The 17,757-nt window shown below is 43.3% G+C and overlaps 2 protein-coding genes across 4 annotated transcripts; one reads left to right on the top strand and one right to left on the bottom strand.

Annotated features, from left to right (window-relative positions):
* Positions 1–1,211: 1,211 nt before the first annotated feature.
* Positions 1,212–12,100, bottom strand: mst1 (macrophage stimulating 1). 2 transcript variants are annotated; one of them, XM_037490270.2, is made up of 18 exons: positions 11,932–12,100; positions 10,616–10,760; positions 10,192–10,307; positions 9,997–10,111; positions 9,141–9,277; positions 8,735–8,855; positions 8,483–8,601; positions 6,867–7,047; positions 5,852–5,982; positions 4,991–5,093; positions 4,410–4,546; positions 4,236–4,268; positions 4,033–4,147; positions 3,868–3,945; positions 3,624–3,770; positions 3,424–3,530; positions 3,098–3,237; positions 1,212–2,177 (listed from the first exon to the last, which is right to left on the bottom strand). In XM_037490270.2, exons 1-18 carry the CDS (start codon positions 11,978–11,980, stop codon positions 2,016–2,018), a joined length of 2,136 nt encoding a protein of 711 aa, XP_037346167.2. In that variant the 5' UTR covers positions 11,981–12,100; the 3' UTR covers positions 1,212–2,015. The 2 variants fall into 2 exon arrangements, with proteins under 2 accessions (XP_037346167.2, XP_037346168.2); XM_037490271.2 differs by having other exon boundaries at positions 6,867–7,041.
* A 155-nt stretch (positions 12,101–12,255) lies between these two features.
* Positions 12,256–16,372, top strand: abhd14b (abhydrolase domain containing 14B). Of its 2 annotated transcripts, none has more exons than XM_062563799.1 (5): positions 12,256–12,573; positions 13,305–13,603; positions 13,999–14,240; positions 15,311–15,579; positions 16,126–16,372. In XM_062563799.1, the coding sequence occupies exons 1-4, from the start codon at positions 12,386–12,388 to the stop codon at positions 15,521–15,523; spliced, it is 942 nt and encodes a 313-aa protein (XP_062419783.1). In that variant the 5' UTR covers positions 12,256–12,385; the 3' UTR covers positions 15,524–15,579; positions 16,126–16,372. The 2 variants fall into 2 exon arrangements, with proteins under 2 accessions (XP_062419783.1, XP_062419784.1); XM_062563800.1 differs by having other exon boundaries at positions 12,298–12,612.
* Positions 16,373–17,757: the final 1,385 nt, after the last annotated feature.

Here is a 17,757-nt window from a genome sequence, read left to right as displayed (position 1 = left end):
CAAACTGACGCGATTGAACCACGGTGAACACACATTCCAGGGGCAGCTGCATGGCGTCATGTCAGCTCAACATGAATATAAAGCCTTGAGTTACAAAGATGGAGCACAAGGCACCATTTGGCCTCAGTCGTTGAGATTGAATTATGTAATTCAAATATTCACTGAAATCTGCTTGCAGAAAAAACAATCACACTCATTTCTCATTTCACCAACTGAAGAAACTATTACCATAATCATATTCAGCTTTCCCAGAAGCTTTAATCTTTGATAGTTCGTGAGAATTTGCTGTCGTAGATGAATCTAATTCGTATTAATCACACGAAATGAAACCACCTCATTTCCACACGCTGTGTGTGCAGCAGGAGGATAATTGGCATTATTAGCTAAAGGGAACACATGCCTCACGCCAAAGATGAAATGTCAAAACCTCCTGATTTTTGAGACAAACTTTTTTTTCTTTCTTTCTTTCCGAAGCGACAGAAAACAAAGAATGGTGGAGCAGGCAGGGGGAGGGGGGGGTAGAACGGGCTTGAATGAGAGAGAGTTGTGTGTGTGTGTGTGTGTGTGAGTCCGGTGGCCCTCTGCAGGCTGGTGTCTGAGATTCGGTCCGACTCTGATCTTGAGGTTTATTTAAGCTGAATTCCGTGGGCTCATCAGGACCGGGTTACAGAAATCCTCCTATAGAACTCGAAAGAATGTGCAGCGCATACAGTTCTGCATAAGGCACAAAGGCATGTCTTTAGAGGTGGGGGGCAGGCATCAAAAGACACGCAGAGGAGGGATTTCTTTGGAGGCTGGGGGCAAAGAAGGTATTTTGGAGCTCCATTCAGTGCCAGGCAGAAGAGGGGGAGGCGTACAGTTTTGTGGTAAACGGTGCATTTCCAGGGGATGTTAGGAACCGAAAATGTGGGCTGTAAACCACCAACACCTCCCCTGTTCAGGGGACCCACCGATTCTCAGCTGTTGTCCTCTGAACCCGTGGGGCTACAAGTGGATGTTAGCCCTTCATACATTTTATTCCTCAGAGAATAAATAACTTTAACCCAGCACTGGTCCCAGCATTTGATAAATGGCTCGCGACGCGCTGAAAAGTTGTTTTAAGCAGTGTTTATTAATCTATTCGTCAGTGCATGTGTGTCGTCCTTTTGGCAAGCGTGAAGTGGAGGCTGGTGCAGAGATAATGAATGATTAAATAGTAAAAACATAATGTAACAATTTAAAACGAATGGGAGAAGTTACAATCAGAGCAGTGCTACACCCGAACAATTAACAATTACATTTATTTGTATCCTCTAACAACTCATTTATATTTAAATATATACATCACTAACACATGCTAAACAAAAGATTTGTAGAATTTTACTGAACTGTATTTATATGGTAAATCTTCTCTTGGTTGTTTTGCACCAGTACAAAACAGTGTTTTTGGGGAATAAAGATGTTCTCTGTTTATTGTTTAAATGCTCTGACTGATGCATCGAAACTGGAAGCTGTGAAGATGAACTAACTGTAAATTCCACGGATCACCCTGGACCGGGTTGCCTGTCAATCACAGGGGCTGACATAGAAACAACCGTCCATTCACACGCCTACGGGTCAATAATTAACCCAACCCGCGTGTCCTTTGGACTGTGGCAGAAAGCCAGAGTACCCGGAGAGAGCCCACGCTCGGGGAGAACATGCAAAGGCCCATCCCAGGACCTTCTCGCTGTGGGGGCGACAGTGCTGACCTTCACGCCCAAATGAATGCAAAGGCAGGTAGAGATTGATCGAAAGCAGATCACATAATCGCTGTGCTGTCTCTGCATTTTCACCACAACTGAATGAAAACTGTGCACTTCATGTTTTAACTAATCAAATCTGACTGTGCAGCTGAATGTATATTCACATTTTTTAAATTTTTTTAAAGCGACATCTGAGGAAGAAAAAGAAAAAATGCATATGGTCAAGTAAAAAAACTGGTGTTTAGGGTCGAGCAGATCTGATCAGTTCCTGTTGGATGGCGGTCTCTGGCTCTAAGCCATCTCCATGACCTTCTTGATCCAGTCAACGTAGACAGAGACGCGAATGAAGATGTTGGGCTGCCCCGGGTGTCCGCAGCGCCTCATGGGGATGATCACACCCTCAAGTACCCAGCAGTCTCTGTTCTGACACGCCAGAGGGCCGCCGTAGTCCCTCTGCAGACGCACAGAAACAACACTCTGGAGTCATTATTTGTCTCTGTTATGACTGACTGTCACTGCTGAGGTCGGAAACATCTTGCAGTCACATCTTGTCCAGTCCTCCTCCATTACCCAAATGGTGAATGTGTTTAATATATAGGAGTATATATATATATATATATATATATAGCTATATGCTCTTTACTTCAAGTGATTTCATCATCAAAAGTTTTGAAGTATTAGTTCTCATCAAATGACGTTATACTTGTTCATTAAAGAAATAGTTTGGACATTTTCTTGGAGGTAGATGCGAGGGTTGACACCACTACAGCTACGTCCAGCGGCTAGTTAGCTTAGCTTAGCATACAAAGCAGGGAAACTAGCTAGATTTTCTCTGTCCATAGGTGAAAAAAACAAACAAGATGTAATGTGTTGAGTAGTTAACCATACAGGTGTTTGTGGGTTTCGTATCCTAAAAAAAAACGGTCTAGCTGTGATAAGCTAAGCAAACTTACAACTGGCTCTAGCTTCATTTTCTTTCTCACATTTTTCAAATTCTTTGACTTTTCCTCTCAATAACACTGCAATAAATATCAAAGACAATTTTTGTGTGTCGTGGTGATTTATGCCACATTACCCAGAATGCATCTGCACTATAACCTGAAGAATAAACGGTGTTCTTCCTCCTCTTGTTTTGTTTTGTTTGTTCATCTATTCACTTTCATTCTTTCTTTCTTCCTTCCTTGTATTCTTGCCCTCAAACAGCTTCTTCGGCTTGTTTATAGTTAAAGTAAAGCAAATCAAGCCGTATGTAAATGTAAAACGTCTTCTAAAAAGCTCCTTCTTTGCTGCTGCTCCAGTGCAAAAAAAAAAGAAGAAATTCTGCATTGGACAATAAAGCTTTAATCTTGTGCAAACCTTTGATGGACACCTACCTCACAGGCGCCCACCCCTCCCTGGAAGGAGCTGGTGCACATCTCATTCTCACGAACACGACCTCTAAAGTATTTGTTGCATTCCTTGTTGCTGAGAACTGGTATGTAGGCCACATTGAGGACAGTCTCATCACCAGTTCCTGATGAGTATGAAGCAAATGTTTCAGAACATGTAGAAAATAGAAAAGGAAGGTGGACGGAAATATCAAAGCTGTCTGTTGCTTAATGGTCTGAATGGTTCTTTCCTTTAAATGCAACATGACCTTATGGGCAGAAACAAGGTGCATATTGTAGTTAATTCATTGTTAAATTAGGATTGTACTTGCCTCTCGTCTCACCCCATCCGGCGATCTCACAAGACGTCCCCTCGGAGACAATGTAGCGCTCAGGAGGGAGGCAGATCTGAGAGATGCGCTCATTAAACTGAGCCGGGCTACAAGAGGAGAGACAGGCGGTAGGAAATTATTGGTATGTGTGTGTGTGTGTGTTTTTGCTGGGGGGGGGGGGGGCACTTCAAAGTACACACTGTTCCAGTTGAAGCATGACCAGTTGAGACTCTGAGGGTCCGCAGACGATCTTGGTCAGAGGGATGGTTTGCACCCCGGGCTCTCCTTCCTGAGGATCACGATACAGGGTCCCCATCTTGGCCGAGTATCCGGGCAGGTCCACGTAGCTGTGCACACAAGCAAAAACGCAGGGCCTTTCTTCAACTTGATCTACTCTCCTCCATGAAGCCAGTGCAAGATAACATTTTTTTTTTAAATCTTTACCAGGAGGAGAAACACTGCTTGGTGCTGATCACCCATCTGGGGTTAACCAGGGACCCTCCACAGAAATGGTTTCCTTTCCTGCACACAAGAGGTCAGAGCTCGCATCCCGCCGAGCACATTTCACGTGTCCACTGCCGTCCCAAACGCATCCTCTTGGAGACTCACCTGTCTCTCAGGCTCACCGTCCACGGTGAGTTCCCGGGAATCCCCCCCACGATGCGCATCCTCGGCGCCTGCAAGCGGTCCTCCCGCTTCCCGCACTCGCTGAACTCCACTTTCGCTGCGTCCAAACAAAAAAAGGGTGACGTGTTCGTGTAAATAACGGGGGGGAGAGTAAAGTGATGCTTCTGATGTACTCAGAAACTTACCTGCTGGTTCGGTCATGGACACTTTTCCCCCAGCTGTTGGAGAAAATGACAAGAAACGTTGATGAATCGTTAAAGTCGCGGTGGGGGGGTGGGGGGGGGGGAGACGCTTTGTTTCAGCCGTCGTTTGCAAAGGGCATCAAGCTACTGCGGGGATGGTGACATAGAGCTATGTACCGCACTGTTTGATGGCGCAATAGTCGAACTCAGTTTTGGGGTCCGTGGTGTAGCACCAGGGTCCGTGCTGATCCCCATCCGGGTTACGACAGTAGTTTTCTGTCAGGTTGGCCTCGGGATGCGTCCTCGGGTTTATCCTGGCAAGTCACAGTGATTTGTTTCAAAAGGTACAAAATCAAAGTTTTACTCTCCATAAAAGCCATCAATATATTTAACTGTCACGGTTGCAACATATTTATTGTCATAGCTGATGCAAAAAGTCAATTTGGTAACGATTTAACAAAAGAAGCGACTAAATGTTGGTTGATGTTTTATGAGGTTTGCCTGCTGCCGTTTCCCCATCATCAATAATTCATTTTGATTTATTTTTCCCTGGTGGGAGGAAGGTATCCTCCACAGCAGGTTATTAGGGTTCATGCAAATGGCCTGTTTAAAGTGTAATTGATTTAATTCCTGTCCTTGGGTGAATACACAACACCTATTTCCAGGTATTGTGCTTCATACATTTTGGATTTTTAACACGGCATCAAGATAAAGGCACCACACACACCCCCTCTGCAGCACTTCAACGATGGTCATACTTGGTCAGGTGAGGTGTGTTGGCGTTCCATTTCTGGCAGGTGATCCCCTTGCGAGTTTTGCGGACCATTCCTTTGTAGTTTCTTCCATTTTCGTGGTAGCAATCTAAAGAAAAAAAGTTTCCTCTATGAATTATGGCACACTGATGTTTTTTTTGTTGTAAAGACCAAAAACGGTGAAACTCTCTCATTCTTGTACATGTTCATGGCTCCCATTGTGGATATTTTTTCTAGATATTTTCGTAGGTGTTTTAGTAACACGGAATAAATAAAATCTATAAAAATGCATAACTAAAATGGAGAAAGTCTACAGCGTCCCCAAATGGCAAAAAGAAAATCTCCAAAACCCATCATAGTATTTTCATTTTACACAAATAAAGAAAAAAAAATATATACATTTTTGGCCCATTTGAACTGAGAAAAAAAAGCAGCCTAATAATTAAGGACACCTCGATACAGGGTATTGATCTACACACCTTCCCTGCATAAGTATGATGGTATGGTCAAAATACTCACTTGCTTTATAATTGTGCACACAGTGGAAATGAAGGCTGTAGCAGTGAAACCTCTTTGCTTATTCAGTGAATCAATTGGGCGTTTTAGCATAAAGAAAAAAGCGTTGCATTAATGTTGGGGATTAAAATATAGAGAAATATTTGTACAATAAATTAAATTATAATAATAAATTATTATCGGTTCCTGGTCCAAATATGCATGGGTTGCATTGGACCCATGACTGTAGTATGTAAATAATCCTGGTTTTAAGCCCTGGCCGTTCTTTTGTAAATATTCATACAGTCTTGACAACATCATCTTTATCCATTTAACTTGACAGGAAGCTGAAATCAGAATAAAAAGCAGTACCTTCAGCCTCTATGTCGTCGGCACAGCGTTTGATCTGTAAGCAGAGAGCCGTCCTCATCCCTGGCACAGACGTGAAGCACCAAGGAGCCTCCGACCCGTCTGGGTTACGACAGTAGTTCTCCTCCAAACCCCTGGGAAAGGTGTGGACCACAGTCAATCGGGTGCTTTCAGGTTTTGGTTCCGTCACATAAAAACCACCATCACATTTTAGATGACAAACAAATCCTCAAGAACTCAATTTGGACTGTGGCTCACGTTACGCCCATGCTTATCTCTGTGTGTGTGTGTGTGTGTGTGCTTGAACACCCACAAACAGCCTGGTCCTGGCCATTTATGCAGATATCAATAATGTTTAGCATTGTAGTGAGGTTGTACAATCCTAATATTGTTATATATAATACCTATTAAATGGAAGTTAGTTCTTGATTATACACACCTTTTTAGACTCTACCTTTTTAGACTCTTTTTAGACTCTACCTTGACTAAAACACTAGCCAACCGTAGCACTAACAAATGATAGCACTTAAATTGTACTTATAATGGCACTTTTCTATAACATGTTTTGTAACTGCTTATTTGATGAAAAATGTACTTTCTTGTTACTTGTTTTCTGAGTTTGTATCTATGTGGAAATGCACTTATTGTACGTCGCTTTGGATAAAAGCGTCAGCTAAATGACATGTAATGTAATGTAATGTACAAAGTCCTATCTAAAGGCAACTTTATCTTGAGTCAGCACTTTGAAAACCCCTGATTTAGAGATGACTTCGCTTCGACAACATACTAATACAACCCAACAGTTCTTCTACTAAAGCTGATCGAAACCCCTGTAATCAGTTTAGGCCACGACGAATGATCACGGCATCATGAATAAGCTCAACATTCATTCCACATCCTTATTCATCATCGACTGTCAACTGTCCACTTCCACAGCGGTAAACATCTGGACACCGATAGCGATGAAAGAAAATACGAAAATAAAGCTCCAAGTACTTTGATGGTGACGTGTTCTTACTTGCATTCGTATGTGTTCGGGTAGAAGGGATGCTCGTGGGGCCGCTGGGCGTCCCACCGCTGGCAGGGGATGCCCGATGTGGTCTCGTTCACTCTGCCGCGGTATTCCTCGCCGCGGCCGCGGAAGCAGTTGGTGGTGAAGCTGGAGCGCTGACGTTTCTCCACCTGCACCTCGGCTGGACGAACGAGTGGAGGAGGAAGAGGAGGGAATGAATCGGTGTGAAAGAGTCACAGGGACGACCATTGTGATTATTTTGTGTTCTCTTATTATTGTGTAAATTAGAGTTGGTGACATCACAGGTCGCCAATCATTGAAATCCAATCCTTGATTATTCCTCGTTGGGTATTTCTCTGTTTTCTATTTCTGGAAGAGAAGTTTGATGAATGATTGATTCTACATTTCAATGTTCGTGTCAGGTTACTTCTGTCTCACTGCCATGTTTGGTTTGTTCTCTAAAGTCACTGCAGCGGCGTCCATTTTTAATACAGAAAATGATTGGACAAATTTAAAGTTTGAAATCATTTTTTGATTTTTTTTTTCAATTGTACGTACAAAAATATTGAAAGAAATACATAAAAAAAATGACTTGTTTCTATAAAAAAAAAAAAATGGGACTATGTGTGGATGATGATTATAACTTTTTGTTTATCGTTATAAAAATGAGATTTTAATCGAATCAGTATTTTAAACTCCACGCTGGCTGCTCCACAAGATGGTGCTATTCTATAGATTTTGGGCCCCAGTGAACTGCTCAGTGGAAATGGAGGCCGCACGTGACGTGTTGCACAACTTGTGTTGAATCTGGAGAAAACCTTGATGCCCCGGTTGGGTTTCTTTATTTATTTCTCTCCTAAAGGTGAGTCCAGCATTAGAGTCATCACGTTAAACGTATTCCTAACTGCAAAAGAGCAGAATCTACATATGTCTAAATAGTATTCGATTACCATGATGTTACATTTAAATACATGTTCCAAAAATACTAAACACTTTTGACATATTATCTAACCTTTACATTTTTGTTTGGTATGATAACAGAACCCCAACTACAAACTACAGCATACCTCAGGAGAGAAAAGGTAAAGAAATAAAACCCAATCGAAAGTTTAATCACTGTAATTAGTATTTAATTAACTTTAAACCTGTGGGACAATGCATGGCTTTAATCTCGGACAAGGTTTAGCTAATTGACTCTTAAATCAAAGTGAATCATTTAGGCGAGTGTGAAATGTCACAGAATTTGGAAAGTCATTTGCACAAACACCAAAAGGGTGATTTTTCTAAATTGAATTACAGCGATTTAACTAGACTCTAATTCAACGGTGTCTCCTCACACGGCAAGAATCGATTTGTGTGTCGATTTGTGTGTCCTTGATTGTGTCCGAAGAAACTAACGACAAAAACAAAACGGAAGAAACAAGACAACTTTACAATTACAACTTTTGTAGGGATGGCTATCGTTATCATCTATTAGTCTTTGTCAATTCATGAACGTGGCCCATAAACTGTGACAAAATCGTTAAAAAAAAAATATTTCTTTCCAGTCAAATCACATTCCATCTTTATCTCCTTTCAAGACAATTTCTAATTGAGTTACTATGAAATAGAAACCCTCTTACTGCACTTGCTGATCTCACAGTTCTCCCGCTCCACCTCAGGGTCCGTAGTGTAACACCAGGGCACCGGGGAGGCGTCCGGGTTACGGCAGTAGTTGTCATCTAAACTCTTATCAGGGTACCTAAAAAAATAAAATAAATATATATATATATGTATATATACAGACAAACAAGTCTATTTGTCCGCGTTAAACAAAAGAAAGGACTGAAAGGGTTTGGAACACAGTTAACGAGGTGGTGGAGAATGCTGGGTACTTTTCAGGCTGGTAGATGTGTTGCTGAGGGTACTGCTGGTCCCATCTCTGACACTCTCTGCCACTCACGGTGTGGTCCACCTGCCCTCGGTAGTCCTCCCCATTACACGTGATGCACACCTCTGAAATCGACAACACAAACTCAGTCAAAGTGTGAGAGAGATATGAAATGATTCTTCTTGAAGGAACTGACGGAATTGTTGTTTGTCACAAAGGTTTCTAGAAATAACGATGTCGATAATGTCGGAGTGATGTGTGATTGATGCCCTTGGTAATTACGACGTTCTCATACCAAACTAGTCATCGTTCAGTCTGCAGACTACGGCAACACGACTGAATCAGCAAAAGCAGTGAAGAAGTAAGTGAGTATTTTCATTGGTGGTTGGAATGGGGGGGGGGGGGGGTACCATCTTTGCACTGGGGGATGTTGCAGCTCTCGTAGCGGCGCTCGGGGTCGGTGGTGTAGCACCACGGGCCGATCCGGTCCCCGTCTGGATTCCTGCAGTAGTTCAGCTCCAGGCCGTTGGTGGCTGTGGGGGTCCACCTGAGACGGACAGGGAGTTTCCTGCTTTATTTAGCGTAGGGGGGGGGGGGGGCTGCATGGATGTCATAGTGTAACATTTGTTTCTTTTGTGAAGCATCGCAGTGGAAATGTAACACGTTTTAAAAGAAGACCGGCAGCTTTGATTTCAGCGTGTTGACGCCCACGTGAGAGACGGGTCGGGGGGGGGGGGGTGGGGGCTCTTTTTATTTGCAGTGTCGCCATTTCACAAGAGAGTAAGCAATCGGAGAAATGACTTGTTTTTTTTTTAGTGTTTTAGTGCCTCTGTTTTTAAGCTAAAAACACACAATGACTTACTAAAAGAGTAGACTATGTGGCCTAAAAAAACCAAAAACAAAACATTTACATTTTTCTTATATTTTCTGAAAGGCCTGTAATACAACCAGCATCACCAGCATGTGTGTTTTTTTTTAAATGTATTTTGCTTTCAGTCCTTTTGATGCCTGTCCATCTTTCCTGGCATCATCTTGAGCAAATTCCTTCAACTGATAAAACATTGTTGATGAAGATCATCGTGACTTGATAGAATTGATATGCTAAAATACAACCTTTTTATCTTCTGTATTAAAATGAAAAAGTGATGGAAACTGCAACGTGACTTTTTGGAGGAGACATGTTCCGTTTAGCTTTTTCCTCACACTTCATAACGAATCTTGAAAAAACAGTGCTTTTAAAGGCCGTTCATCGGGGGAAGGTCTCACCTGTGATCATGAGGGAACTTGGACCACCACTGCTGGCAGGTGAGTCCGCCTCGCGTGGTGAACACCTTCCCTCGGTAGTCTTCTCCCTTCCCCACGATGCATTTTCTGACGTACACTACGAGAGGAACAGGAACCAACCAATCAAACAACTGCAGCACTGATCGGCCGCATTCATCCCCGTGAAGCCGCTCTCACCTTTCTTCTCGTAAAGGTCACAATTTACGTTCCTCTTCACCTCTGCATTGCTCCCGTCACCCACCCAAGGCAGATGTTTGCAGGAAACAGTTGGACGTGTCTCGTAGTTGAACGCTCTGGTGTTATGGGATATTAAGGGATTAAAAAGTACAGCAAGGTGTACAAATGAAAAAAACAATGTAAATATGTACACTGTGGGATTTTACTGAGTGTTGTGCCTTTGATATATTATCTTTTTAGTGAGTAAACCATATCAAGATTCGGCTACACGTCATTTTATGATCAATTCAGTATTGCTTTGATTCACTTCACAGCGGGACATCAAATGGCGTCCAACCCTTTTTCCGATCACGCCCCCCCCCGTTAGTAGTAGGCGGCCCTTTTAATGCTCACGGCCTGCTGTGCTAAATCAGAGGACGGATACCTGCAGTCCAGAGACTGAGCGCAGCGAGTCGCACAGTCCTCCAGGTTCAGACCCGGTAACAGCAACACTCGGGCCGAGTTCCAGGGGGTGGGGGCCAGCTCTCTGCCCTCCGAGCGCTGGAAGTCATTCAGGAGACTTCGGGAGCCTGTTTGTGCACAACAGAACCATGAAACCAACACGAATGCAGGCTTGAGGTGGAGCGGGGCGGCCCGCTGGTACCAGCTGCCACATTTGGGTGTGAGGCTGCATTCACGTGACCTTTGGACCAAGGCAGAAAAAGGCTTTGAACAGCAACTCCAACAGTCCTCCACTTGTTACTAGAGTGGACAACCACCAATACAACCAGTTCTACTAGTACCAATGGTTTGCATTCACCCAGTGACAAAACGTAGGACAAAAGAATCATTTTGCTCACAAAAATACAAAAGATTAAACCTTTCATAGTTATACACATTAGTTCACTAACCCGCAACAGATCCTGGCTGTGAAATCAATACTAATACACATGTAGATATATTAAATAGGAAAGTTGGACTCCTCGTGATAACACATACCAATTAGTAATTTAAAGTAGTGAACTTTCGCAGTGTTTATTTTTCCTAGGCACAACACAAAAGTACAAATTTGAGGTACTTGTGCTTTACTGCAGTATTTATATTTGTTACTTCATACGTAACATCTGGAAGTCATTGTACTTTTATCTCTATTCCCCTAAATTTATCAAACAGCTGAAATCCCTTTTTAGAAATGTTTCTTTTCTCGCTTTTTAGCTCTAACACACAATCTGGTAATGTGAAGAGTGAACTGCTGTGTAAAGAAAATCCTCCTTCTGAAGATCAATCAAATGTTCTAAAAGCATCTTGGATTAGGATCATGTCATCAAAAAACCTGAAGGTTTTATATGGGTATGGGTTCACACAGGTCAGCGACGCTTATGATTCATTACTGTATTAAACTACCCAACAGAGATCTTAAAACATCTGTACAAGTCATTTGAGCTATAGAATACAATAGAATAATGTTATTTAATGTTAAAAGAATGACGTGGACCACTTTACTGCAGAATGAGTACTTTACTTACTTTCAAAGTACTTTGAATACATAATAAATACATAATTAAAGGCAAGGTTTTTACTTACTTATACAACCGGCATTCATTCAACTGTATTATATAACAATCAGCGTACTGTCAAAAATGTTGAGCTAAAAATGGGGAAAACATTTTTTTTGTTGTTTTGTTTGTTTAGTTACACATTTCTTCAAAGACATTTAAAAATGAACAACAAAAGGCAGTGAGGATCGCAGCACTTTCTTACCAGCAGCCAGTCCGACTGTGAGGAGAATGTGGAGCAGCAACAGCTGCATTGTTTGTGGCCTGCGGACGATAAAAGGTTGATTTTCACTGGACGGAAGTCAGATTGAGATCTTTTCCTTGAAGTATTTACTGAGGAGTCAACGTCCAAAAAAAAAACGAGTCGATCTTCCCCCCCCCCCCCCCGAAAAGTCCAGCAGGAGCTTAGAAATCCAGGAAAATATACAACATTGACTTAATCCCAAACACCCACACTGGACTCTTACTCAAACAGAGGCCCAGATTCCCCCCCAAAACACATCCAATCAATACTGGCTATTAATCATTAATGAGTCCTTTTGCATGACCTCTTCTCATGACACAAGCTTTATTTTCACCGACCACGTGAAACTGACGACGAAACCACGTGTTTTGCAGAAGAAATACAGAAATTATCTTTTTTTTTTTTTTTTTTAAAGATGCTGTATGAACAAAATCAATTCTCTTTGCAAACACTAGACGTCAGTAGAATAATCTTCCACAACTTTTTTTTTTTTTGTTCTCTTCCTGTTTTCCGGGAAATAAGGGGAGAAACCGCAGCTGATCGCAGGCGGAACCGCCTTCTCTTTGCGGTCAAACCCTCGGTTCTGCTGCCGCAGGCTGTCAGGTGAGCGACAACGCGGATTGTGTCCCCGTCGTGTTTGAGGTGAATTCCTGAGAGCGAGCTCGATAACTCAAACACAACAGTGATCTCATCTGCACTTTGATCACGACGTTTAAAACTGTGCGCAAACTAATGCGCAAAGGGAAGCGCGTCGGAACTGTGGCACGAGGCCGCGGAGTCAGATGCTCTCTGTTGTGTTTGACGACACCTGAGACCTTTCCGTACGTGGTCATTAGTTTAGTTTGTTGTCAAGTACAGTCTTGAAAGTACTTTGTACTACTACATGCCAAATGCAAGTACTTGTTCACCTATTCAACTGGTTCAGTTCGTTTCAGGATTCCGCGAAGGTCTATTACCCGCTCTAATGTTGTTGTGCAATTTCAAGGGCATCAACCTACAGCATTTGCCACCAATGCCAATTTTTTCTATGAAGGCATATTTTATCTTAACTGGTAGAATGTAACCAAGTCGATTAACTTTACTATTTCTATGTTACGCCATTTCCTACTGCATCGCATTTATCTGTGCTTTTGCTGATTCAAATCATTGACACATCATCAATTCCTACATTTCTATGTAATTAATGATGATATATATATATATATATATATATCATTGTGAAATGAACCATTCTGCATAATGAGGGTTTTTCCCCCCATAGTGCTTTTGGGCAAATTTGATGCTCTTTTGTGTTCTTTTACCACAATAACATTGTGTTTTTCTCTCCTGTTCAGCATGTCGGCCGTGAAGGTGGCAGAGGGGAGTGTGCAGGTGACAGATGGGAGTGTGCAGGTGGCAGAGGGGAGTGTGAGGGTGACAGAGGGGAGTGTGAGGGTGACAGAGGGGAGTGTGCAGGTGGAGGGCTGCAAGGCGCCGCTCTTCTACCGACAGAGCGAACCCCCACAAGGGGAAGCCCGCTTGTCCGTTCTCCTCCTCCATGGGATCCGTTTCTCATCTGAAACCTGGCTGAACATCGGCACCCTGGAGGCTCTCGCCAACGCTGGGTGCCGCGCAGTCGCCATCGATCTGCCAGGCGAGTCCCACGGGCGTAAATGGTTCTTTTGCTGATTCCACGAGCTGTTTGTCGGAGTCGCTAAGCGGACAGAATCTGTGGCCAAACTAAAATGAACCAGACCTTTTCTCCTTCGCTTTATGCAGCCGTTTAAATGTCTAAATGTTCTGGTATCCGATGAATGTGCAAACCTGCCCTGCCCTTGTCTTCTTCTTGTCTTTCAGGAATCAGGAAACAATTATTGCCATAATATGTCAGACATACAAGGAATTTGACTTATAGCAGACTTTTAGACATTGGACAACAAGACAACAAACTAAAATGTTACGCTATGGGTTTGTTTAAAAATAAAGGAATCCGAGTTAAAAAAAATTCTTCATCACTTTGCTTTCTGCTCCCTCCCCCCCCCTCCACAGGCCTGGGCCGCTCCGCGGCAGCCGAGGCCCCGGCGGCCGCGGGTCAGCTGGCCCCCGCGGGCTTCCTCCGAGCGGTGTGTGAGCGGCTGGGCCTGGGCCCGGTGGTGGTGATCAGCCCGTCCCTCAGCGGGATGTACTCGCTCCCCTTCCTCCTCCAGCACCCGGCCCTGGTGCGGGCCTACGTCCCGGTGGCTCCCATCTGCACGGAGCACTTCACGGCCGAGCAGTACCGCAGCGTGAAGGTAGCGGTTCCGTGTGTGAGGTTTCACTCTGCGCATCGCGGGTCATCACGGGTCATCCCGGCCGACGCGTTCATCTCAAAGCGACTTGCGGCAGCTGCGTTTCAACCGTACTTTAGGGGGGGGGGGGGGCCGTGTGCTCTTCATTAGATATTTATCAAGGATAACTTGAGCATCCGTGAATGTCAACCACAACAGTCTTCCCTCTCATCCCGCTCCCAACATTTCACCAAACGTTTCTCAAATGGCGAGTGAAGGCCGGTTATCCAGAGAGGAGACGTGTTTGTTTGTTGCCGAGTGATAGTTCCCCCCCCCAAACGCCTCGTGTTCAGTGATTTGGGGAAATTAGCGAAGCAGAAAAGCAGTGAAGTGATGACATAGTGAGACGTGGACCCCAAAAATAAAGAGTTTATACATCATTGGTTTTTTTTTTTTTTTTTCCACCACAACTTTAATCCTCCTGCTGGCGTGGTCATGACACCCTTCAGGTTTCCATTTGGAACAGCAAAACTGCGGCGAGGGGGGGAAAAAGCGTGCCGTGCCCCCCCCCCCCCTCCCTCGGAGAGGAGGGACATGCAGCCATTTGCACTCAATTGTTTACACACAACAGGGAAGAAAAAGCTGCGCTAGAGAGTCAAGTTTGAACCTTGACTGTTGCTTCAGTCTTTGTTTAATGTCCTGCAACTTTTTGTAAATATGTAACCAAATCTTTTCAATGCAGGACGTTTACTTTGCGATGGAGTATTATTGTGTGTCTGCGGTCTGAATTCTTCTTCTTCTTATCTGCGGCGGATAAAAGCTACTTAGGTCTGCCCGACTACTATTTTATACACTTTTATTTATTGGTCACACTAAATAAAGATAAATCGCCTGCCTCCTATCTTTTTATGGCACCTGTTTTGAGTGTGTTTGAGGTAAAATAGAGGACAACTGCAAAGTCCCTTTAGTCACGGGCTTGAACAAACTTTTTTTTTTTTTTTTAAAACAAGCCGATTTTTAATAAAAAGTGTGGTCACAAAGATCCCTCGCCGCGTTCACGTGTGCTTCTGCGTCCCGTCCCCTCTCGTCTCCAGGTGCCGGCGCTCGTCGTCTACGGCGACCAGGACACGCAGCTCGGAGAGCGCTCGCTGGACCACCTGAGGAACCTGGCCAATCACAGCGTGGTGGTCATGAAAGGGGCCGGTCACCCTTGTTACCTGGACGACCCGGACACCTGGCACAAAGCTCTCACCGGCTTCCTCAACACGCTGTGCAGCAGCCACACGGAAGCAACCACGCTTACCTGAAAGGGCGATAAAACCCGAGAGGTGGAAGAGGAGAAATGAGGGTTCAACAATCGAAGGTATTTTGAGAAATATGCCTTTTCCTTTTGCTGAGTTGGATGAGAAAAAAATTAATTAATTAAGGTTTTAATCCAGGCCACAAAAACATAAATAAAACTCCTAGAAGGTCACAGTCTCACATTTAAAATGATAGATATGAGTCGTGTTTAGATGTTTGGACCTTTTGGAGGATTTATGACTGACTCCCCTGAACATGAGAGAAGTGTGTTTTCAAGATCTTTGAAGTTTTCCTTTAAACTATGAAATCTAACAAAACTATTTTGTATTATGATCAAAATTAATGTTGCAATAAAATATGTATACATCAATACATTTTTCAAATCAATATATTTACAACATACATATTCACAATGTAACCAATAGAATCTCCGCCTGCATCTACACAAAAAGACAAAACACCACACGCTGAAATGAAGTGAAAAATATGAACATTATTTAATAACTGATTCTCTGTAATAAACAATTTGAAAATATTTTACAAGGAGTCACAGACACAATATTTTACAAATTTGCCCTCTTCTTTTCTTTTTTCTTTTTTTTTTTAGCTTCATCTGTACAAAAGAATGGAGCGACATGGACCACTGTCCAGAAAAGAAGGAGCTAATTCTTCCAAGCACACAAACATTCACACTCACACACAAACAAGAAATAAAAAATAATGAACAAATTCAAAACGTTTTGACTTCAGATCTCAAACTTATCGACAGTGCTGTATTCCTATATTTTTATAACTTCACGGATAATTTGACTGATTTAACTTTTTTTTTCTCTCTCTCTAAATGTTGCAGTTTATTTTTTTTTTAAACACACTTTTCAAACATGGTCACATAGCTACAGACTACAGGATCACACACACACACACACACACACACGTGTCTTACCCACAGAGACGCATCGACACAGAGGCAGCGAGGGTCGGGGGAGGGGGGGGGGGACGGGCTCCTTCAGGCTCCTTCAGGCTCCTTCAGGCTCCTACCCCTCCCTCTCCTCATCCCCAAGCTCGTCCAACTCGCCTTTTTTCTTTTTGGCAAAAGTAAATATGTCAAACCACAGAAATCGGAGGGTGTGATCCTTTTGGGAATAGTTTTTTTTTAAAATTCTTGCCGGAAACACACACACACACACACACAGACGTCGCTGCACAATTCCTCCATGACCAGCCGTTCTCTGTGGAGACCCAACTCCCTCAGGTTCCCCTTTGACATTCCCACCCGCTCCCCCTCCCTGCCCCCCCCCCCCCCCAAAAACGAAAAAAAAACACCTGGCGAGCGATGTCCTTGGCCTACTTTTGCCCCCCCCGGTGATTGACATCATGAGTGAGTGTCATCATATGTTTGCGTGTGTGTTGCGTTGTGAAGAGAGCAAGTTGCAGGGGGGGGGGGGGGGGGGGGGGGTACATTTCCACAGGCCCGTGTAGCACTCATTTACTGACAGTGGAAACGGGGAAATACGCACAGAAGTAAATGGCACGGGACGGACTGCATCCGGCAATCAGGTGAACACTGAAGGAAGCCAAATTGGAAATACACCTTTAAAAAAAAAAAAAAAAATTCTAACAGTCTTTTGTTTCTCTTAGTCATGTTTGTTTGTCACATCAAATAGAACCAACAACTGTACAGAGTTCAAATCATCACGCGAGTCGTCGCCCCCCCAACGAGGTTTTCGGGTGGGTGTGAACATTGAGGGTCGGAGGCTTTTTGAATTTGAAAAACTCCCACTTGGCTTTCAAGCATTTAATCAAAACATCAATCAGGCATCAATCAATCAATAACGAACCATTTCAAGACGCAAAAAATACAAAATTAGAGCTCACTGTACTTACTGCGGAATACCAAGAAAACCCCGGGGAGTGAATATTTTGGAGGATCTGTTTGTGTGAGTGAACATGGGGGAGGGAAAGGTGTCGTACTGTGTAACACTAAGGCATTTAGAGAGGCTTTGTTCACTATGTTGCATTTGAAGCAGAAAAAACACTGATGAACTACACATTCTTTTGGACACCTCTGCCTCACCTCTAAGATTAATATTTAGGCAGACTGATGGTCAAAGATGGATTCTGTTTGTTTCAGTAAAATCTTTTTGTTTTTGTTTTCTTCCCACAACAACAACACTGGGTTTTTTTTTTTTTTTTTTTTTTTGCCCGTTGCAACAGAGGAACAGGAAAAAAACAGCTATGC

Source organism: Pungitius pungitius, chromosome 8 (assembly GCF_949316345.1).
Source record: "Pungitius pungitius chromosome 8, fPunPun2.1, whole genome shotgun sequence".
Taxonomy (NCBI): Eukaryota; Metazoa; Chordata; class Actinopteri; order Perciformes; family Gasterosteidae; genus Pungitius; species Pungitius pungitius.
This window is presented reverse-complemented; position numbering and strand designations above follow the sequence as displayed.